Here is a 24,903-nt window from a genome sequence, read left to right as displayed (position 1 = left end):
CTGTGAAGAAGCACGCTGACGGAAACTGGGCCTTGGGATGAACACCTTCAAAGTTTATACTATTAAAAAAAGTTTTGCCTGCAAGTCTGCCCATATCTGGGTGCACTAATTAGTTCCACGCATCTTACTATATATTTAGGTGTACGTGCTGCCTCAATTTTATTAAGGTTTCTGGGTAATATATTACAAAGGACTATGACCCATTTTGCGAGGAAACAGTAGTCACAGCACCACTTTTTTAAATGAGGTCACCATTAAAATCACTAAGGCTCTGTTCACGCAGATTATTTTTACCCAACATGTGTAAGAGTAGCCAGGGCTGTGGAGTCGGAGTTGTGGAGTCCATTTTGGTGGAGTCGGAGTTAGAGTTGGTAGAAAATGGACCGACTCCTAAAATATATAATAAATTGGGTACAGTAGTTCAATGCAGTTTGTGGGAAATATTTTTTTCATAAGAATTTGGGAAAGTTATGAAATGTCCTATAAATGTCTGTCCTATTCCTGATCTAAGGTCTAGACTTTTGGCCGAGATGAATTTCTGCTGCAGTTTATGTTCATAAGTAGTGAAGCTCCTCCTCTACAGATAAGAGGAAAAAAAATAAACACACAGGGAAGGAATGCCTATATTTATCTCAGAATTTCTGGAGTGAATAGGAAAGCAGGATTAAAGAAGGCAAGTACTTGCTAAAGCATATCTAAACGTTCAATAAACTGTGCATAAATCAATAGTCCAGTATATGTCGTCTCTGTATGCTTGATGTTTTAGTTTGTTTTTCCTCTTAGCTCATGTTTGGAGAAATTAACTGCTCTGATGACTTATTTTTTCCCCTTATATTCTATGTATAGTGTATATGTTTCCAAACATCTCAAATTTGGAAATACAGTAACAAGATCGATAAGGATTTGTATGTATGTATGTATGTATGTATGTATGTATGTATGTATGTGTGTGTATGTGTGTGTGTGTCTGTGAAGAAATATGGGGTGAAGCATTTAGTGAGCTGTACCCTGCTGAGACAAGCCTCGACATTGAAAATTCAGAGAAAAGCTATTTAGCAACACATTTACAAACTTTATACTTATCTGTCCTACTGATTTATGCAAAGATTTATTTATTTCTATCCCAAATTATACAGCGCATGATTCCCTATTCTTGCAAGAATTACAATATACAGGACAAAATTATTTTTAGAGCGAATTTACATAATCACAAAATGTCTAAGAAGAATCTTATGAAGTCAGCTGTATTTGAGAATTTCACAGTGACTCAAGATAATAAACATTTTGTGTGTCAGTTTCTAAGTGACCCAGATGAAAACAAATGCTGTGATGCCAAAATCAGTGAATACTCAGGCAGAGGTAAAAATGCTCCTTCGAGAGCTCCCAATCTAAAAGACATTTACAACGCTGCCACCCAGAAGTTTACAAAGCTGTGACTGAAAAATATCACAGCAGCACCAAGAAACCAGAGACCAGCACTTCCAGTCAGGCAAAGGAGGAGGAAAGAGCGTCTCAAACGTCAGTTACAAGATATTTTGTAAATTACTGTAACAACGACAACAGATGTGTTTAAAAGACAGCTCATCCAGCTTGTTGTGAAGGACAGAGTACCATTATCATTATTTGCGCGGCCAGCTTTTACAGCTCTTGATGGAGAAATGGCTCACAAACTTGGTGTTTCTCTGGAAAGAGAAAGTATTAGAAAACTAGTGATTGAAGAAGCCTTTAAACAAAAGGAAGATCTTAAAAAGACTCTCAAAAGATGCTTTGTATTTCTTAAAATGATGCCTGCACACGTCACAGAGTGAACTATTTTGATATCAAAATTCGATATATTTGTGACAACAAAAAATTGTTACTAAGACACTGGCAATAAAAGATACTAAAGCTCATCACAGCAGCCAGTTTCTCCAGACTTTAGTGGAAAAAGTTCTGCAAGATTATGAACTCAAAAAAGAACAGGTTCTTGTTACTGATAGTGCTTCAGACATGATAAGTACAATTAAACTGATGAATGAAAATAATGAAGGTGAACAGCAGCTAGAAGAACATTTCACCTTCAGTATGTTGGAGATGGAAGGCCACAGTCCTGTTCCCAAAACGGAGGAACAAATAGATATTACTACAGAAGAACAGCAAAATGATTCTTTACAATTAGATGATCTTGTTGAAGCTGCTTCACACCTCTTTCCTATTCATCACATGCGCTGTGTTGTGCACACGCTGCAGCTGGCAATAAGGGAGAGTCTGCAAGAGGGACATCCTGGAACTCTGATAAGCAAAGTGAGGAAATTGGCTATTGCTGCCAGAACCCCTAAAATTGATTCCATCTTGAAGAGACGTGCTGGAAAAGGGGCAACTGTGGATCAAGCCACCCGGTGGGGCAACACCTATTTAATGATTGAGCGATTGCTTGAGCTGAAACCCTTCCTTGTAGATATGGCCAACCCTCAGGTAACACTACATGAAGGTCAATGGACACAGGTGGCTGAATTGAAGGAATTGCTTCATCACCCATTTACAGTGACTAAAAAGTTACAAGCTGAGGATTTAACTCCTGGCATTTTTATAAAGGAGTGGAGAAACTTGTTGTTTTGCCTGTCCCAAAGAGGAGGTTTAATCGCAGATGGCATTGCTGCTTCAATGAATTGGAGAGAGACACGGCTATTAGAAAATAAAATTCCTCTGGCGGCTGTTTATGTGGACCAGAGTCATCGTATATTGCTGAATGATCAACAGCTTACTAAAGAAAAATAAACTTTAATTGTGGTAGCAGTTAGGATGAGTGGGCTACAGGACGGCCAAGAGCAAGAGGCCTCGGGTCTTGTCAGTGCTGCTGCTGCTGTACCTTGATCCTCATCAGATGAGGAGTTTGATTTCGACAAGTATTTGGACAACATGGAGCAGGCAAAGCTTTGCTGCAAGCAAAAAGATTCCACTCCCATAGAAAACAGATTGACCATATTTCAGCAAAATTTTTCACTTGCTCTCAAAGAAGTAGAAGAGTTCAATCGTTCATATAAACTGACTGTGCACGAGGCAATTCCTTTATACCCTGAAATTGTTAGAGATGTTGCTCATGTGGTTACTGCTTTGCCACCAACCCAAGTTAGTGTACAGAGGTTGTTCTCTAGCCTTAAAATAATTAGGTCAGATTTGAGGTCACTTATAAAGGAGGATCTGATGGAGGCGATACTATTTCTCAGAACAAATTCATAGACTGCACAAATGTTATTCAGTAAGTTTTTGTTGAAAACTTTTTTTCCCCCACTTACTGCAGAGTGTATAATATATTGTAAATATGAAAAAACAATTTTGTTCTAAAGTTGTATTTCAATAAATATATTTTATGTTCTATCTAAATGGCTTCATTATTGTATCATTATAAAGATTAAAAGCCTGATGTTACCATTTTACTACAGTAAATTTATCACTTAAACTTAATCATGAGCCATGTATAAGGGAGTCGGAGTTGTTGTCGGTGTTATGGGAATTGAGGAGTCTGAGTCGGAGGTTTGGCTTACCCACTCCACAGCCCTGAGAGTAACTCTGTATATTGTCAGCATACCTTTTCTCAGCTCTGCCAAAAAGCATAGCCAGGCATGCTGTCAATAAAAAGGTATCCAACAAAAGAAACTTTACAGTAGGGTGCTTGTGCCAAGGGTTTACACAAGTCAGGAGCAGAGATGGGCGGACACTTGGATGTTCAGGTCTGGCTGAACAGTTACGGACCCGAACCCCATTCACTTGAATGGGGACCCTGAACATCCAGTGTTTGCCACGCTGTCATGTGCAGGGTTGCGACATGACAGCGAGACAAACACCCAGTAGGGCCGAACCTCAGCAGTAACATGGACTTCCTGGTGAAGTCCGTGTTCGGCAGGGTTGTCAAACTGCATTCCTCGAGGGCTGCAAACAGGTCATGTTTTCAGGATTTCCTTGTACTGCACAGGTGACAATTTAATCACCAACTCATTATTTGTGTAGGTGATTAAATTATCACCTGTGCAGTACAAGGAAATCCTGAAAACATGACCTGTTTGCAGCCCTCGAGGAATGTAATTTGACACCCCTGGTGTTTGATGTCCGTGTCTGAACAGTAGGTATTTGGTACAGACGCCGAAATTAACTGTTTGGGTTTGCCAATCTCTTAGTCAGGAGTAGAGTTAAGCAACTTTTTAAAAATTCGATTCTGATAGTTTTTTTAAATATTCGCCGAACGTCTGAGCATAAACTAAGAAGGAAGTATGAACCGAGTCAAATCTCTACAGAGACCTTGCTAAACAAATTGCTCATATTCCTGTATCAGGCCAAATTTTTGTACTAGTGAATTTAGGGAAGGTGGAAATATGATGAAAGGAAATAAAAGTTACAAAAACACTGTGTAATTATAGATCTTCTGTAATTTCTTCAAGGGAACCTGTCAACAGGTTTTCCCAACATAAACTTTGATCACCACCTTTAATGCCCCTTTTACAATAGTCTGTTAAGCTGTATATAAGTACCCCAACCTGCACATACCTTTTATAATCCCCCCCCCAGAAGGCACAGTCCAGTAAGATGGGCGTCGTTGGTCTTGCGCCTCTTCTCTTGTTGTAATAGCTGGCCTCCTGCTTGCTTCATGTGGAAGATGCATCCTACGTCATCCACACAATGTCCCCCATCATGGACCTGGGCAGGAGCCCTTCTCTCTGCCCAGCTGAGGTCAAAGAGTGTCCTAATGTGCATGTGCTGGGAGAGGCCAAGGAGCACCGATGACCCGGAAGGTAAAACCGGAGTGTGCGCACTACAGTACTTTGCTCTGCCCTTAGCAGGGCAGAGAGAAGTACGACTGCGGAGGAGCGAGATGGAGGACACTGTGTGGATGATGTAGGACGTGTCATCCACATGGAGCAAGCAGGAGGACGGTGATTACAACGAGAGAGGAGGCACCAAATTAAGAGCGGTAACACCTATCGAACCGAGCCATATGGGGAAGAATTATGAAAGATCTTTCTGGTTATGCAGAGGGAGTTGTGGACTTACATACAACTTGCTAGACTTGCTATACTACTGTGAAAGATGCATTAAATGTGGTGGCCGTAGTTTATATTGGGAAGACCTGGTGACTGTTCTCTTTAACCCCTTTCTGCCATATGACGCACTATCCTGTCAAGGTGACCTTGGACTTAATTACTTAATTCCCAGGGATAGTACGTCATGGGCGATCAGCCGCGCTCACGGGGGGAGCGCGGCCGATCGCAGCTGGGTGTCAGCTGATTAGTACAGCTGACATCCGGCACTATGTGCCAGGAGCGCTCCCGGCACATTAACCCCCGGAACACTGCGATCAAACATGTTCGCAGCGTGCCGGCGGCATACAGAAGCATCGCGCAGGGAGGGGGCTCCCTGCGTGCTTCCCTGAGACCCTCGGAACAACGCGATGTGATCGCGTTGTTCCGAGCGTCTCCTCCCTGCAGGCCCCGGATCCAAAATGGCCGCGGGGCTCCTTCCGGGTCCTGCAGGGAGGTGGCTTGCAAGCGCCTGGCAGGCGCCGGCAAGCCTGCTGATCTGACACAGTGCTTTGCAAAGAGTCAAATCAGCGATCTGAGACTATATAGTCATGTCCCCCCAGGGACAAAGTAAAAAAAACAAACAAAAAAAAAAAACATTAACATGTGAAAAAAAAAAAAAAAATTCCTAAATAAAGAAAAAAATATATATTGTTCCAATAAATAAATTTCTTTATCTAAATAATAATAATAATAAAAAAAACAATAAAAGTACACATATTTAGTATAGCCGCGTCCGTAACGACCCGACCTATAGAGCGGTCTTACTAGTTAACCCCTTCAGTGAACACCGGAAAAAAAAAACAAAAAAAAAAAAACAAAGAGGCAAAAAAACGCTATATTATCATACCGCAGAACAAAAAGTTGAATAACACGCGATCAAAAAGACAGATATAAATAAACATGGTACCGCTGTGAAAACGTCATCTTGTCCAACAAAAAAAAGCCGCTACACAGCATTATCAGCGAAAAAATAAAAGCTGTATTCCTCAGAATAAAGCAATGCAAAAATAATTATTTTTTATATAAAATAGTTTTTATCATATAAAAGCGCCAAAAAAATGATATAAATGAGGTATCGTTGTAATCGTACTGACCCAAAGAATAAAACCGCTTTATTAATTTCACCAAACGTGGAACGGTATAAACGCCCCCCCCCCCAAAAAAAAAAAAGAAATTCATGAATAGCTGGTTTTTGGCCATTCTGCCTCACAAAAATCGGACTAAAAAGCGATCAAAAAATGTCACGTGCCCAAAAATGGTACCAATAAAAACGTCAAACCGTCCCGCAAAAAACAAGACCTCACATGACTTTGTGGTACAAAATATAGAAAAATTATAACTCTCAAAATGTGGAGACGCAAAAACTATTTTTTGCAATAAAAAGCGTCTTTTAGTGTGTGACAGCTGCCAATCATAAGAATCCGCTAAAATAGTAAATCATCACCCCCTTCATCACCCCCTTAGAGAAAAATAATAAAATAAAAAAAATGTATTTCCATTTTCCCATTAGGGTTAGTGATGGTGCTAAAGTTAGGGTTTGGATTTAGTGATGAGCAAATATACTCGTTACTCGAGATTTCTCGAGCATGCTCGGGGGTCCTCCGAGTATTTTTTAGCGCTCGGAGATTTTGTTTTTCTTACCGCAGCTGAATGATTTACATCTGTTAGCCAGCATAAGTACATGTGGGGGTTGCCTGGTTGCTAGGCAATCCCCACATGTACTTATGCTGGCTAACAGATGTGAATCATTCAGCTGCGGCAAGAAAAACAAAATCTCCGAGCACTAAAAAACACTCGGAGGACCCCCGAGCGTGCTCGAGAAATCTCGAGTAACGGGCATATTCGCTCATCACTATTTGGATTACATTTACGGTTAGGGATGTGTTGGAGTTAGGGATGTGTTGGAGTTAGGGATGTGTTGGAGTAAAACAGTGCTCCTTCCCTTCCGAGCTCTCCCATGCGCCCAAACAGGGGTTTACCCCAACATATGGGGTATCAGCGTACTCAGGACAAATTGGACAACAACATTTGAGGTCCAATTTCTCTTGTTACCCTTGGGAAAATAAAAAGATCATTTTTGTGAAAAAAAATATGTTTTTTTATTTTTCCGGCTCTACATTATAAACTTCTGTGAAGCACTTGGTGGGTCAAAGTGCTCACCACACATCTAGATAAGTTCTCTTTTCCAAAATTATGTCACTTGTGGGGGGTTTCAATGTTTGGGCACATCAGGGGCTCTCCAAACGCGACATGGCATCCTATCTCAATTCCAGTCAATTTTGCATTGAAAAGTCAAATGGCGCTCCTTCCCTTCCGAGTTCTGAAATGCGCCCAAACAGTGGTTTACCCCCACATATGGGGTATCAGCGTACTCAGGACAAATTGAACAACAACTTTTGGGGTCCAATTTCTCCTGTTAACCCTTGGTAAAATAAAACAAATTGGAGCTAAAGTAAAATTTTTGTGAAAAAAAAGTTAAAATGTTCATTTTTTTTTAAACATTTCAAAACTTCCTGTCAAACACCTGAAGGTTTAATAACCTTACTGAATGTGGTTTTGAGCAACTTGAGGGGTGCAGTTTTTAGAACGGTGTCACACTTGGTTATTTTCTATCATATAGACCCCTCGAAGTGACTTCAAATGTGATGTGGTCCCTAAAAAAAATGGTGTTGTAAAAATAAGAAATTGCTGGTCAACTTTTATCCCTTATAACTCCCTAACAATTGGTTCCAAAATTGTACTGATGTAAAGTAGACATGTGGGAAATGTTACTTATAAACGCAGATAATATCCTAGAAATTTTACCACTATCATGAAGCCCAATATGTCAGGAGAAAACAATGTCAGAATCATCAGGATCCATTTTAGAGTTATAAGCTCATAAAGGGACAGTGGTCAGAATTGTAAAAATTGGCCCATCATTAACGTGCAAACCACCCTTGGGGGTTAAGCCACTAAAGGGAAAATAACAGCTTGACCATAAGGCTGTGTGCACACGTTGCGTTTTTTCCGTGGTTTTTCCCGATAAAAACGCTATAAAACCGCAAAAAAACCCGCATACAATAAGCATCCCATCATTTAGAATGAATTCCGCATGTTTTGTGCACATGATGCGTTTTTTTCCACGAAAAAACCACATCGTGGTAAAAACCGCAGCATGTTCATTAATTTTGCGGTTTTTTTGCGGATTTCCCACTACAAAATACATTGGGAAATGTCCGGAAAAAAACGCGGCAAAATCGCGGCAAAACCGCATGCAGATTTCTTGCGGATTTCCTGCAGAAAATGTCCGGTTTTTCTCAGGAATTTTCTGCGAGAAATCCTGAACGTGTGCACATAGCCTTACACTAACATAACAGTTGTGGCACCATTAGGCTGCAGGGACGCTTCTCTACAAATAGTCCTGGGCAGGAACAAACGAGTGACATCCTGAAAAAAAAAAATAAAACAAAACCTGTTGTTGCCTGAAATACAACTGCAAGAGAAAAGGAACCTCAAGAAGCAAACCAAGGCGGCTAAGAAATTTCTTAAAAACAACAGTAATTTTGTGCAGAGTCTAGACCTCAGTCCTTAGAAGACTTTGTATAAAAAGATTACTTCCATAGTGTAGTCCATGCAAGTTACAAAGCTTCTATGGACAGTCACATTTCATGGTCACATACTGTGTGTTACATATAATTCCATTTTTCATACAGAATTTGTGTGGCATTAATGCAAAAATAAAACATGCGTTACCCAACAGTGGTGGAGGTTAGAAAACTCAGAACTGGTAGTAGAACATCCTGGTTGATCTTGGGTAAAATATCCATGAGGGTGGTGTCAGAAAGGTAGATGATGATCTTCTGAGTTAAGGTGACAGCAGCAAGGAGTCCGGCTTCTTTACGGCTGTTAAGTCTGCACCCGCTGCTGGGGGCCACCTGAAGGAGTCCAATCAAAATACAGCGAAATGAGAAGTTTAGCTGTGCAGCCTAGAGCCACCCCTCTAACTGCAGTCTGGCTCTGTAATCAGTCTGGTTGTGTAATCTGGAGTCCCACTTCTACAAGTCTGGTGGCGTAGTCTGGAGCCCCCCCTTCTACAAGTCTTTTTTGTGTAGTCTGGAGCCACCCCTTCTAGCAGTCTGGTTGTGTAGTCTGGAGCCCCCCTTCTAAAGTCTGGTTGTGTAGTCTGGAGCCACCCCTTCTACAAGTCTGGTTGTGTAGTCTGGAGCCCCCCTTCTAGCAGTCTGGTTGTGTAGTCTGGAGCCACCCTTCTACAAGTCTGGTTGTGTAGTCTGGAGCCCCCCCTTCTACAGGTCTGGTTGTGTAGTCTGGAGCCACCCTTCTACAAGTCTGGTTGTGTAGTCTGGAGCCACCCCTTCTACAAGTCTGGTTGTGTAGTCTGGAGCCCCCCTTCTACAAGTCTGGTTGTGTAGTCTGGAGCCACCCTTCTACAAGTCTGGTTGTGTAGTCTGGAGCCACCCTTCTACAAGTCTGGTTGTGTAGTCTGGAGCCACCCTTCTACAAGTCTGGTTGTGTAGTCTGGAGCCACCCTTCTAGCAGTCTGGTTGTTGTAATGTCTGGAGCCCCCTTCTAGAAGTCTGGTTGTGTAGTCTGGAGCCCCCCTTCTAGCAGTCTGGTTGTGTAGTCTGGAGCCACCCTTCTACAAGTCTGGTTGTGTAGTCTGGAGCCCCCCCCTTCTACAGGTCTGGTTGTGTAGTCTGGAGCCACCCTTCTACAAGTCTGGTTGTGTAGTCTGGAGCCACCCTTCTACAAGTCTGGTTGTGTAGTCTGGAGCCACCCTTCTACAAGTCTGGTTGTGTAGTCTGGAGCCACCCTTCTACAACTCTGGTTGTGTAGTCTGGAGCCACCCTTCTACAAGTCTGGTTGTGTAGTCTGGAGCCACCCTTCTACAAGTCTGGTTGTGTAGTCTGGAGCCACCCTTCTAGCAGTCTGGTTGTTGTAATGTCTGGAGCCCCCTTCTAGAAGTCTGGTTGTGTAGTCTGGAGCCCCCTTCTATGAGTCTAGTTATGTAGTCTGGACCATCCACTTTAACAAGTCTGGATTTGTAGTCTGGACTAGCACAGCTGCAATGTAGTGATCAAACTTGTAGGTTGATCTAGATTTACAGTAGTTTACAGACCAGCTTTTTTCAAGCAAGGAAACGGGAACGAGTAGTCCATTATTCTGAGAAATAGTTTCACTATCACAAAAAACGGTGGGACTATTTACATGTTCCTTAAAGAAAAGGGAGGAAAACATCCCCACACTAAAATCTGCATAATTTTCTTCCTGAAATAGTAGAGAAAGAAATCCTACAGAGAAAACAGGACTATATCTTCCCCACAGCTCATCTAAATAAAGCTGGAGAACCACCGAGAGTCCATGCTTGTAAGAAGAGCAGACAGTTTTGTTCTACTGTCGAAGCATCTCCTGCTGCAAGTTGTCTAAGGCCACGTTCAGTATTTGGTCAGTATTGTACATCAGTATTTAAAAGCGAAAACCAGGAGCGGGGGATAAATACAGAAGTGGTGACGTGTTACTATTATACTTTTCCTCTGGTTGTTTCAATCCTGGTTTTGGGTCACAAATACTGAGGTAAATTACTGACCATGTGAACATGGCCTTAGAGCCAGACTCCGTACAGTGAAGAAAAGGGAACAGATGGCTAGTGTCCTGGAGAATTTCTCTTAATACCTCTCACTTTAGATTTTATTTTGTATCATGTTATAAAGAAAAAAAGGTGATTAAAGAAGAGAATGCTGGGATATTTTTGTTAATACCAACATTTAGGCCCTGATTCATTAAGAATGCCGTTTTGTACACCTGTCTAATTTGGCACATCTTTCATCTGCCATGAGACATCACCAGAAATATATGCCGGTCCTTTGCTCTGATCATACAATGTGGCCACAGTGGAGGTGGGAGGCAGTTTATCGCAATATGTGAAAGCAGTCTTAGAGACATTTATTAAAGGGAGTTATCCACTACTAGAGATGGCCTTATTTAAACAATTCAGTGCTCCACAGAAAATAAGGCTATGTGCACACGTTGCGGATTAGGCTTAGGAATTTCTGGTGCGGATTCTGCCTCTACTGGGAGAAAACGCAGCTGCAGATTTGTCACGTTTTTTGTGCGGTTCCGCAGAGTTTTTGCTGCAGTTTTCTTGCGTATTTGCTGCGTTTTTTACGCCTGTAGTTTTCTATGATGGAATGGGTACAAAAACGCTGCAGATTCACAAAAAAGAAGTGACACGCTACTTCTTTTAAACCGCAGCGTTTCCGCAGCAGATTTTCCACAGAGTGTGCCCAGCATTTTTTTTTCTCATTGATTTACATTGTACTGTAAATCAATTGCGGATCTGCAGAGAAAAAAACGCTGCGGATCTGCAGAGAATCCGCAACGTGTGCACATAGCCTAAGAAGAATCGATGCTCTCTTTCTTCACTGGTAAAGGGAATCCGACAACTTATACATAGGGCAGCATGTATTAGACACTTTCGGTATAATGTCAGCCATATATGTTTAAAACTTTGCAGTGTTTTAGAGTTAGAGAAATACATAGTTTAAAAGCCACTAGGGAGACTAGGCAGGACCCCGCGGCACTAGTCATACAGGCAGGACCCCGCGGCACTAGTCATACAGGCAGGACCCCGCGGCACTAGTCATACAGGCAGGACCCCGCGGCACTAGTCATACAGGCAGGACCCCGCCAGAACTAGTCAAACAGGCAGGACCCCGGCAGTACTAGTCCTACAGGAAGGACTCCAGCAGCGTCTCCCCTTTCTGCATGTTTGTATAGAGAGACCACTCACTGGCAACAGATAGGGAGAAGCTGCTGGGGTCTGACTAGTCTCCTGTGCAGCTCGGCATTTCAGAGTTAAACAAAGCTGGCTGAAATCATATCAAGATTGCCTTGCGCTGGCGTGTACTACGGAGGACAGAGAATGAACTTCAATCCAATATTGCGGCCAGCATGCAGCCAGCGGGTAAGGAAAGGGTGAATCAAACACCCGAAAACTCCGCCCATATGACCGAAAATCGGTCCCGCCAAATTCAGGTGACAGGTTCCCTTTAATCAGGGGGGTGGATCAAACATGCTTTGGGGTTGTGTTGCAGCCAATGGCACAGGGAACATTTAACGGATAGAAGGAAGAATGGATTCAATGAAATTTCAGCAAATTCTTGATGCAAACATAACACTATCTGTAAGAAAGCTGAACTTGAAAAGAGGATGGCTTCTACAAATGGATAATGATCCTAAACACACATCAAAATCAACAATAGACTACCTCAAGAGGCGCAAGCTGAAGAATTTACAATGGCCCTCACAGTCCCCTGGTCTGAACATCATTGAAAATCTGTGGATAGTCCTCAAAATAGCAGCGTATTCAAGAAAACACAGGAATCTCACAAAACTGGAAGAATTTACAAGGAAGAATGGATGAAAATCCCTCAAACAAGACTTGAAAGACTCTTGGCTGGCTACAAAAAGAAGATACAAGCTGTGATACTTGCAAAATGGGGGGCTACTAGGTACTAATCATACAGGATGCACAAACATTTGCATCGGTTTATTTTCCTTTTTCTAATTAATAAAATGTAAAAGATGAAAATATACATTTTTTTTTGCTTAAAATACAAACATGGCAACTTTAATTTTAGGTATTTTAGAGATCATTTCATCTCCAACTTGTTTAACTGTTCACAATAAAAGTAATTTTGACCATGGTGTCCAAACTTTTACATGCCACTATATCCCCTTTAAGAAAAAAATAAAAATCTCTCAAAAATATTGACGCAAAGTAAAACAACTAATAAGTTGTTAGAGCTAGCGGAACGCACCGAGTAAATATAAATGTTTTATTGTAATAGATGCGTTCGCAGCCCGGGGTTCACCGTGCAGGAGAACCTGCTGCTAGCAAACGGCGGAACTATATGGCGGTATGAACTAGCTCGTTTAATTCACAGAGTAGCTGTGAAATCAAAGCACTGCGCCCTGTTAGACTTCACAGAGGCACAGGCTAACTACCCAACTGAGAGCAGTCAGTGGTCATGCATGCACACAAAACTCCTCGCCGGAGGTGCCAGCATTCTAGGGGCTTATTTCAGCCGGGTCCCTGAACACAAACTTACATAACCACACTGGCGCAAAGCACATAACATAGAAAGATACTAGGGCATGGCCGTGCAGCCATGCGAGCCTTAAATAGTTGCAGCACGTACAGGACCTTCCTAGAAGGACCAATGAGAGGCTGCCACAGAGCCTGAGCACCTACAGGACCTTCCTGAAGGACCAATGGCTTTAGCTGCAGAATCTGAACATGTGACCCTCAATCTCCACTGAGAGATCTTACTCTGGGCATGCTCAGAACGAGAAAAGCAGGACTTAGTTCCAGAAGCGTCTGCTCGCCGCTGCCCAGCACTGACCTCAATGGCAGAAGCAGGAAAAGCAGCAGTAACTCTTTGTACAGAGTCAGACTGAGCGAGATGCTGGGACTGACGTCTCCGCTGAGCAGGCTCCACTGCGGCAGGAGAAGAATGGGAGACCACAGCGGAGATGGCCCGAGATTCCCCTGTGCAGAGGCGGAAACTCGACCCCTACCATTACCCCCCTCCTAGAGCCCCCCTCCTTGGGCCTCGCTACGTTCGAAGGCAGCAATGAGCTGCGGAGCCTGAATGTGCTCAGCAGGCTTCCAGGACCTATCCTCAGGACCGTAACCCTTCCAGTCCACCAAATAAAATTTTTTGCCACGTACCACCTTGCACCCCAAAATAGCGTTCACCTCGTAATCGTCCGTAGACGAACCCGATGTCCCGGCAGATGACTCAGAAAACCGGGACATGTATACGGGCTTAATGAGAGACACATGAAAAGTGTCGGTGATACCTAGGCGTGGAGGAGGGGCTAGACGGTAGACCACAGGATTAACCTGTTCGAGGACGTTGAAGGGACCCAAGCAGCGAGGTGCAAACTTAGTGGACTCAACACGCAGCCTGATGTTACGGGCGGAGAGCCACACTAAGTCACCAGGAGCAAAGGTCGGGAAAGGGCGCCGATGTGCATCGGCGGAGGACCTTATTCTCTCCATGGAGGCCCGGATGGCATCCTGAGTGCGGTCCCAAATGTCTCGTGCGTCCACTGCCCAGTCTGCCACCCTGGAGTCAGCAGAGGACACGGGCATAGGCACAGGAACCCGCGGATGCTGGCCGTAATTAAGGAGGAAAGGAGTCTGACCGGTGGAGTCGGCTACAGCGTTGTTAAGGGCAAACTCTGCCCATGGTAACAAGGATGTCCAGTCATCCTGCCTGGCAGAAACAAAATGTCGTAAATATGTGACCAGAGTCTGATTGGCCCTCTCAACCAACCCATTCGTCTCGGGATGATAAGCCGAGGAGAGATTTAACTCAATACTGAGTAGACGACAAAGCTCTGGAGACGCAAACTGGGGACCCCGGTCACTGACAATCTTGTCCGACATACCATGTAAGCAAAAGATATGCTTGATGAACAATGCTGCCAGAGCCCGTGCAGAAGGTAGCCGTGGAAGAGGCACCAAATGAACCATTTTGGAAAAATGGTCGGTGATCACCCAGATAATGGTGCAGCTACGAGACTTGGGTAAGCCCACCACAAAGTCCATCCCGACCATCTCCCAGGGCCTGTCCGCCACCGGCAGAGGGTAAAGCAACCCAGCTGGCCGTTGCCGAGGAGACTTGTTCTTGGCGCAAGAGACACACGTCCGAACATAGTCTGCGACATCACGAGCCACATGCGGCCGCCAATATGTCCTCGCCAGTAACTCAGATGTCCTTTTGGAACCAAAATGTCTTGCCCGGAGGCACAGACTCTAGCGAAACCGGGGCTACAGTTCTCAGGCTCTCGGTGGGGACAATAAGCCGAGGCTCCTCTTCCTCCTCCACAGATCATACAACGGAGCGAGAGAGAGCGTCGGCACGAATGTTCTTTTCCCCAGAAAGAAAATGGAGGGTAAAATGAAAGCGGGAGAAGAACAAGGACCATCTGGCCTGGCGAGAATTTAACCGCTAGGCTGTCTGCAGGTACACCAAATTCTTGTGATCTGTGAAGACTTAGAAGGGAAAACGAGCTCCCTCCAAGAGATGTCTCCACTCCGAGAAAGCCAACTTCATAGCTAGCAACTCCCTGTCCCCGATGGAATAATTCCTCTCTGCTGGCGAGAAGGTATTAGAGAAGAAGAAGCAAGGATGCTTCCGACCTTGCGCATCCTTTTGGAAAAGGACTGCTCCAGCACCAACAGATGAGGCATCCACCTCCATTATAAATGGCTTAACTACATCGGGGCGATGTAGGATGGGAGCGCTAGCAAAATGTGACAATGGAGTTAAAGGCCTTGGAGACCTCCTCAGACCACAATTTGGGATTTGCTCCCTTCTTGATGAGGGCAACCAAGGGAGCTACCAAAGTTGAGAAGTGTGGAATGAACTGGCGATAGTAGTTAATGAACCCCATAAAGCGCCGCACCGCTTTAAGAGAATGGGGTTCCTGCCAGTCCATCACTGCCTGTAGTTTGGCAGGATCCATAGCCAATCCCTGGGCGGAGATGATATAGCCCAGGAAAGGTAAGGACTCCTGCTCGAACACACACTTCTCCAACTTGGCATAGAGGGAGTTTGCCCGTAGGAGGTCGAAGACTTTGCAAACATCTCTCCGGTGGGAGTCAATATCTGGAGAGTAGATGAGAATATCATCCAGATAGACTACGACCGAGGTGGAGAGCACATCCCGGAAGATGTCGTTCACAAAGTCTTGGAAAACAGCTGGGGCATTACAGAGCCCGAAGGGCATCACCAGATATTCATAGTGCCCATCCCTGGTGTTAAAAGCCATCTTCCATTTGTCCCCTTCACGGATGCGAATCAGGTTGTAAGCACCCCGCAGATCTAATTTAGTAAATACCCTTGCTCCCCGAAGCCTATCAAAAAGCTCAGATATTAGGGGCAAAGGATACTTATTCTTAACGGTGATGGCGTGAAGACCCCTATAATCTATGCATGGGCGTAGTTCCCCATTCTTCTTCGGCACGAAAAAGAACTCTGCCCCAGCAGGTGACACTGACTTCCTGATGAACCCTCTTGCCAGATTCTCTGGAATGTACTGAGACATTGCCTCCGTCTCCGGGAGAGATAACGGATAGACTCGACCCCGGGGAGGCTCAGCACCAGGCAAGAGATCAATAGGACAGTCATAGGGGCGATGGGGCAGAAGCGTCTCCGCCGCCTTTTTGGAGAACACGTCCGCATAGGACCAATATTGCTTGGGGAGAGAGGATAGATCTGCGGGGACCTCTGTAGTAGCAACCTGAACGCACTCCCTCTGACACCTACCCCCACAAGATTCACCCCATCCCAGAATTCTGCCTGAGGACCACTCGATATGAGGAGAGTGGTACCGTAGCCAAGGTATTCCCAACAGGACCTCATCAATTCCCTCAGGAATGACGAGCAGAGATATAATCTCCTGATGGGATGGCGACATGGACAGAGTAAAAGGGATCGTCTGGTGTGTTATCTGTGAGGGCAGTGTCGACCCATTCACCACTCGTACCGTTACTGGTTGAGCTAGCATAACCAGGGGTATTGCGTGATGTTGGGTGAAGGCAGAAGACATAAAATTGCCCTCCGCTCCAGAATCCACGCACAGCTCTACCGAGTGGGAGGATGAGCCTATAGTAATTGTCCCATTTAAGGACAATTTGGAGGCAAACGTCGCCGTGTCTAGTGTACCTCCACCTACTACCACTAGACGCTGACATTTCCTCGACCGCTGGGGACATCTGGTGGCAAGATGTCCTGACTGCTGGCAAACATGACAGACCTTGAGTGCACAAGTGGTCCGGGACTTAGATCCCGCTAGTGACATTTCCATGGCCTCATGTGACTCAGGGACCAGGACCGGAGATTCCAGAGGTTTGGCGAAGGTGGGAGCTAGCCGAAACCGCTGCCTACACTGGGCTCGCTCTAACCTAAGCTCGTTAAAATGGAGGTCAATACGAGTGGAGACAGCTATTAACTCCTCCAGTGTGGCAGGAATCTCCCTAATGGCCAGAGCGTCCTTCACGTGACCAGCCAGCCCCCTCCAAAATATGGGGATAAAGGCTTTATCCGACCACTCCAGCTCAGATGCTAAGGTACGGAAGTGCACGTCAAAATGGCTGACCAAGGACAAACCCTGAGTTAATGCCAGCAGGTGGAGCGCCGTGTCATGGGTGACTCGAGGTCCTAAAAAGACCTGATTCAGAGTGCTCGGGAACAGCGGAGCACTCGGCACCACATGATCGCCACGCTCCCACAGCAGCGTAGTCCATTCCAACGCCCTGTCCGACAAGAGAGACACAATAAATCCCACCTTTGCCTGTTCTGTGGGAAAACATGCAGCCAGGAGCTCGAGGTAAATAGAGCACTGACTCACGAATCCCCTACAAGATTTACTATCTCCAGAAAAATTTTCTGGCAGCGGGAGGCGAGATAATGTCGGAACAGGGGTGGCAGTGGACAAGGTTGCTGCAGCCACGCTAGCAGCCTGTACAGCAACTGCGCTAACATCCACAGCTGAGGTTGTGCTCTCGAGAGCAGCCAACCTACCCTCCAGCTGCTGGATATACTGCAAGGATTGCTGAATGCATTAAACCATATATAACAACGGAGTTCAAGTCCAGATTAGTATATAAAAATATCAATTTTATTAATCTTCAATGTTAATAACAATCATAATAAAATACTACATATCTGACATTACATGCTCAGCAAGGGAAAGCAACAACGGTACCAGACCTGTGTGATCAGCCACTCACTGCCATAATCAAAATAAAGTGCTTAGTGCTACTATCCAATATAGTGGGACAGGAAAAAGAACCCCAGGACCAAATATTATTATATATCTGACATCAAATGTAACTTATTCCTCCTGGCACTTTTCCTTACCCAAGTGCCAGGAGGAATAAGTTACATTTGATGTCAGATATATAATAATATTTGGTCCTGGGGTTCTTTTTCCTGTCCCACTATATTGGATAGTAGCACTAAGCACTTTATTTTGATTATGGCAGTGAGTGGCTGATCACACAGGTCTGGTACCGTTGTTGCTTTCCCTTGCTGAGCATGTAATGTCAGATATATGATTGTTATTAACATTGAAGATTAATAAAATTGATATTTTTATATACTAATCTGGACTTGAACTCCGTTGTTGTATATGGTTTAATGCTCTAAGTATGGAGTGTCCTTCTGTGATTTTGTGGCCCAGTGTTTATGGTTCATCTATGATAAGATGAACAAACATAGGAGCAGGATTGTATCCACTATGGGATTTAGTTATAAGGATTGCTGAATGTCCGCAATTTACTAGCCAGACCCTGGCGCTAGTATTCTGTTAGGGCTAGCGGAACGCACCAAGTAAATATAAATGTTTTATTGTAATAGATGCGTTCGCAGCCCGGGGTCCACCGTGCAGGAGAACCTGCTGCTAGCAAACGGCGGAACTATATGTCGGTATGAACTAGCTCTGTTAATTCACAGAGTAGCCGTGAAATCAAAGCACTGCGCCCTGTTAGACTTCACAGAGGCACAGGCTAACTACCCAACTGAGAGCAGTCAGTGGTCATGCATGCACACAAAACTCCTCGCCGAAGGTGCCAGCATTCTAGGGGCTTATTTCAGCCGGGTCCCTGAACACAAACTTACATGACCACACTGGCGCAAAGCACATAACATAGAAAGATACTAGCGCATGGCCGTGCAGCCATGCGAGCCTTAAATAGTTGCAGCACGTACAGGACATTCCTAGAAGGACCAATGAGGGGCTGCCACAGAGCCTGAGCACCTACAGGACCTTCCTGAAGGACCAATGGCTTTAGCTGCAGAATCTGATCATGTGACCTTCGATCTCCACTGAGAGATCTTACTCTGGGCATGCTCAGAATGAGAAAAGCAGGACTTAGTCCCAGAAGCGTCTGCTCGCCACTGCCCAGTACTGACTTCAATGGCAGAAGCAAGAAAAGCAGCAGTAACTTTTTGTACAGAGTCAGACTGAGAGACGCTGGGACTGACGTCTCCGCTGAGCAGGCTCCACTGCGACAGGAGAAGAATGGGAGACCACAGCGGAGATGGCCCGAGATTCCCCCTGTGCAGAGGCGGGAACTCGACCCCTAACATAAGTGGTGGAGAACAACCAACCACCAGAGCAAGAGACCTAACCCCAAGAACAGATCACATAGCAGGGTATACGTTTTATAACAATAAATCTTTATTAGTAGTGGTAATACACATAAATAAAGTGCACATGCTGGATAAAAGACAAATAACCAAGATAAAATCTCCAAAGAAGTTATATATAAAAACCAATATAGGTATGAGGTGTACCAACAAAGGAAAAAATATATCAGGACTCCTTAAAAACAATCTGAATTAGTAATATGTGACAACAGTGGAAAAAACGCGCGTTTCGGATTGAAAATCTTTCGTCCTTGAAGGATTTTTAATCCGAAACGCGCGTCGGGGTGCACATTGGTTGGATTCGGTGACGCCATTAAGGTACAGGATCTCCGCTACAATCTTTCATTATCTCCCTTCACTGCCCCTTTTTGTTTATATTGTGTCTATTTGCACTTATCATATTTTGGGTGCCTTCCACACTATTAGAACACTGCAGGTTTGCACATTTGCACTCTTTTTTGCACTTTCTCCATACAAAAGTTGCTTTTACAGCTTAACCCTATTATGGGTTATTTCTAACCCCATAGTGATTGTGTATTGGACGTTCACGTTGTTTATTTTATAAATTTTACCATTTTTTCCACTATTGTCACATATTACTAATTCAGATTGTTTTTAAGGAGTCCTGATATATTTTTTCCTTTGTTGGTACACCTCATACCTATATTGGTTTATATATATAACTTCTTTGGAGATTTTATCTTGGTTATTTGTCTTTTATCCAACATGTGCACTTTATTTATGTGCATTACCACTACTAATAAAGATTTATTGTTATAAAACGTATACCCTGCTATGTGATCTGTTCTTGGGGTTAGGTCTTTTGCTCTGGTGGTTGGTTGTTCTCTGCCTATATGAGTGGTTTCCACTCGCTCTATCTTGTTCTCACTGGGTTTTTTTTAATATTTTCATTTATATTTTATCTCTCTCTCATATCGGATCTGATTTTATTGCCCCTTTTAGTGTTAACAATTTTTGCATAAGTGGTGTAAACATATGCAACATTTATTTAATAGCAGGAACTCTGATATAATGTGGCTCATTTTAAGACTGTCTAGTCTATGTTTGCAGTTTCTAAAAGTAAGAGTTTTAGGAAATGTCTCCCATTGCGCAATTTGGGATTCCCCATTTCTTGCTGATTTTGTGGTCTGGGCTTTTGCATTGATAAGTGCGAGCAATGGATTTAGGCCTGAATGGTGAATTTATTGTCATTCACATCCAACTATACAAAAAGGTCACAAGACAATAAATCATCTGTATACATTTCTGCACAAAACAGGAAGAGTAAGTAATCCTTGAGAAATTGTGCTGATAACAGATGGATATGCACAAGATAACAGATTTATTTTAGCAATACTTGCATATTTCAATATTCTGAGGCATTTCTGAGTAAGTGCAAGTAAAATGTGCCTGAAGAGAACCTACTGGCACGTTAAATAATGAGTGCTGTGTATACCATGCAGACAACGTTCGCTCCAAGTAATTAAACAGTCTTGTGGGATCAGACTTGGCAACACTGTCACGGTTATTTCCAGCGATACAACATGTTACAATGCAAAATCATCTATTAGGCATGGCTCCAGAAATTACAAACTGATTGTAACATTAGATACTTCACACTAAAAATGCAGAATCGAATGAAGAATAAAATGCATCTGTGGCGCATCCTTCCTCCATCTGGCCTATGCAGTGTTCATCTATTTAGGAAGAACTAAAAGCATAGAATAAAGGATAAAAAGAGACGGACACCACTGGGATGGAGGGCAAACAAGGTAAGTAAAAAGCTACTCCCATCTGCATCATCGTAGGGAAAGGTTCTTTCAGGAGGATGTCCAAATCCAGTTTTTCAAACATTCAGGCAGAAACCTCGAAGGAGTCATGGACGTGTGACCTTGGCCTCTCAAACTGAAGTCCTTGCAGGCTTGAGCCATCAATGCATTATGTGGTCACTCAAGTTGATACAGATCGATGGCAGAAGCCGGTCAGTAATCTATGGCCACTGGACAGAAGACCCAAGAACCGCCTCTTACCTGACGGCATCCGTGGCTCTTCTTTAGACTGGCCAGGTAGTGCGACGCAACACATGTCATGCTGCAATAAGGACGTCGCACCAAGCTGCCTCATCAAATGAGGAGCTGTGGATGTCATTAGGTAAGAGGAGGTTCTCAGGGCTCTCATTTAGCAGCCACAGAACACGGACACTGGACCAAGTCCTGTAAATAAATTTGGACCTACCCTAGTGGTCATTGAAGAGGCCAAATGTACAAACTAGTCAACGGTATATTAGTTGTTTGCTGCCCGTTTGAGAAGACAACCGCCCAAAATTGCACTGAAAAGTTACCTTCTCCAAGAAGATGGCAAATATTCATAAAATACATTGGCACTGAAAAATCTGTCAAAGTTTGGATAAGGTTGGGGTCGTTTTAAAGAGGTGGTTGTTTGGGCAAGATGTCACTATGTATATGAAAAAGTGAGCTAACAATAAAGAACATCAGTCATGTCAATCAGCTTCTGTTCACATTTGATCTGCATTGGGATTTGGGTTTAGACTTAGGCTCCATGATAGAAGCAGGAACAATAGAGTTGCAAACAGCAAATATTTTTCCTGGGAAATCTGATAGAATCACTGAGAAATTGTCTGACTTGAGCTTCTGACGCAGATGTGCACAGAGCCTTAGTCAATAATCATACAAGTTCTGCTTTGAACAGATTAATGAGACTTACCAGGTAGCTAATGTAAGGCAGATACTGATATGTTAGGAAGGGTTCTCCGTAGAGATGGGCCATATGCATCAGACAATCCAGCACTGGTTTGGACACCTGATCTCCACACACTGGTCTCTTGACATTAAGTGGGCTATTCTCTTCCATGTTAGATAAAAACTGATGTCTCTGGTGACCTAGACAAAGAAAGGTTTTATATGCACCAATCTGACCAGCACTACAACACATATACACTGTGTATGGGGAGTACAAAGACATCTACTAACTGCACCATGATGTCCTCAGGATGTCCATATTCTGTGAGTGATGTATCTTATTGTAACTGTACGGTGCAGGAGTCAGGTCTACAACGTTTGACTCAGTATGGAGACCACTGCCATCTGGCATGATGTATATGTAATGACACAGTAACTTAATGACATTGCAAATTTGATTGTGGCTCCAGGTATAGCTTTTGCATTAAATAGTCACTGTAATTTCAATACCTGCATAAATCAATAGTAAAGGTGAATAGAAGAAAGTCTGTAATAGATCCTACTGAAACCCACCATGGTCAAAGCACAGTGAGGTGCCAAGTTACAGCTCCTATTCTACTCTACAGAGTGTGGGGAGAATAAGGGACGAGAAAAGCACTCAAGACAATGAAAATCAGGCATACACGTGGGGATTAGGCTACATATTTAAGTGACTGCTTAATCTCACACTAAAGCTGGATTCACAGCCACACAGCTTGGTACCGCTATATGATAGCCTCTGTATTGCGGCTGTTGCTTCTGTCTGTAGGATACAGATAAATAAGTGCAGGAATCCATCTCTCTGCATGTGCTGTGTATGGAGACAACATAGCAGCTAGATAAAACTGTTAAAAATTATAGCTAGAGCCTATAGAGGTGCAAACTGACACACTATAAATAAGTTATATAATGGCCTAAAATTGTGCAATTCCCCAGGACCATGTGCTCTGAAAAAAAAAAAAAAGTTATCTGAAAATGACAGTTACACTTTAATGTGCAAAAGCTCCGTCTGCCATGAGCGGCTTAGATGGGCAACATGTAACCCTCCTAATACAAGTCTATCCATAGACACATGCGACACTTACTGGGAGCCATTAGCTTTACTGCACAAATATAGGAACAGAATATCTCTACAACTAGGACAACCAGACTGAGTGTCGATTTCATGCACATCCTTCAGAATATGGCTCTGCTAGAACAAGGCCAGGCATTGATTTGGTCGTCTATCATACAGCAGGTCACGCATCCATCCGAGAAGACAACAGGCAAACAATTACCAACATAACAGGAAGTCAGCAACCTCAGCAAATTCCTTGCAATGCAGCGGGAGGTCACCGTAGGACCTAACTTGGCGGACAGCCATCTCACCATTTTACAAGCTGTATCTGCAAGACAAGCAAACAGTTTGATAAACATACAATAAGCAGGAAACACGCCTGACATCCCCTGATAGAGCAAGAAAAAAGAAACCCGTTTGTGCTGAAGCCCAGCGATAATATTGTGGAGAGCTCGTATAATCAGACACTCCTACCCCATAATAATAAAGTCCACAAACTGCAGAACACAGCAGCCCCAAACATTAATAAACTACTCTAATAGCATTAAAGATGTAGGACACTTACCATACATCTGTAGATTTGTTACAAATAACGCATGCATCTTCGTAACAAAACTTGTATTTGCAAAGCGGTCCCCATTCTCAGATACCAGCAGTGTTCTTTGTCCCAAAAACTACTTTTGACTTCTGCATTGTAAACAGGATCGTTTCATGGGCATCTTGCCATATAAACAGGCTGCTGATCACCGATGAATGAGCAAAATGTTTGTTCATTGGATGTAATTATTTTTGGGGCAGTGTATAAAAATCATCGTTCTACTATGGTAGCCGGTGTGTCCTACGTAATGAATATAGATCGCTCCGTGTGCATACCTTACTTTGGTCTACCTGTGTATACAGGCTGTAGTGATGAGCGAACATGCTCGGATAACGTGTTACCCGAGTATCTTGGGCGTGCTTTAATCATTATTTTCGAGTTCCTGCGGCTGCATGTTTTGTGGCGGAAGACAGCGGCAACAAATGCAGGGATTGTCCACATGTTGGGGCCGTCTACCACCACAAAACATGCAGCCTCAGGATCCCGAAAATATTATCTGAGCACGTCAAAGATACTCGAATAACACATTATCTGAGCATGTATGCTCATCACTAATAAGCTATCAAAAAAAAGGACCTGTCAGATCCCCCAAGCCCTCCAACCCAGCAGCATTCACTTATTTATGAGTAAATTCCCTCCCCAACTATCCCTATATAACATTTTCCTGTACAAATGAGGTTTAAGAAAACCATTAATATTGCCCCTGTTTGCTATGCTAGTGAAGGCTTTGACTAATCGATGGGGAGTTAGTTGCCCACAGACCAGTCAGCCATCTTTCCATATGATCACACCCCTACAGATGTGATAACAATTTGCATGAGTGTCTCTGAAGCCAGGTGTAGGTCTCTGTAGCCATCTTCTGAAGCTGGGTGTACGCTTCACGGCTTCAGGAGGTGCACACTGCGCATGTCCAGCTTCATGACACCGCTTGTGCAAATTATGTTATCACATCCACATTAGCATAGCAAACAGGGGCAATATAAATACTTTTATTAAAAGCTCGTTTGTACAGAAAAACATTATACAGGGATAGCTAGGCAGGGAATTGACTAATACGTGTATGCTGCTGGGTTGGAGGGCATGGGGGACCTGACAGGTTCCCTTTAAACAACTGTCGAATGGTAAGGTTTATCGATCAGCGGTCGTATTATGCCACCTCTCGGTCCATGTAAACGGAAAGCTAGCCATACATATTAGATGGCTGTTAGCTAAACAATGCTTTGGCCGA

At 43.7% G+C, this 24,903-nt stretch overlaps 1 protein-coding gene across 1 annotated transcript in view; it reads right to left on the bottom strand.

Annotated features, from left to right (window-relative positions):
• The window catches only part of WDR81 (WD repeat domain 81), a 71,396-nt gene that overhangs the window by 36,224 nt on the left and 10,269 nt on the right, over positions 1 to 24,903 (bottom strand). Inside the window, exons 3-5 of the mRNA XM_069761355.1 lie at positions 23,298 to 23,405; positions 22,007 to 22,182; positions 8,790 to 8,971 (exon numbers count right to left, since the gene is read on the bottom strand). Of these exons, the coding sequence (XP_069617456.1) occupies positions 8,790 to 8,971; positions 22,007 to 22,182; positions 23,298 to 23,405 (466 nt within the window). The remainder of the gene's footprint in view (positions 1 to 8,789; positions 8,972 to 22,006; positions 22,183 to 23,297; positions 23,406 to 24,903) is intronic.

The sequence above is a fragment of the Ranitomeya imitator genome, chromosome 3 (genome assembly GCF_032444005.1).
Source record: "Ranitomeya imitator isolate aRanImi1 chromosome 3, aRanImi1.pri, whole genome shotgun sequence".
Taxonomy (NCBI): domain Eukaryota; kingdom Metazoa; phylum Chordata; class Amphibia; order Anura; family Dendrobatidae; genus Ranitomeya; species Ranitomeya imitator.
Note: the sequence above shows the minus strand (reverse complement) of the source record. Positions and strands in the feature narration are given on the sequence as shown.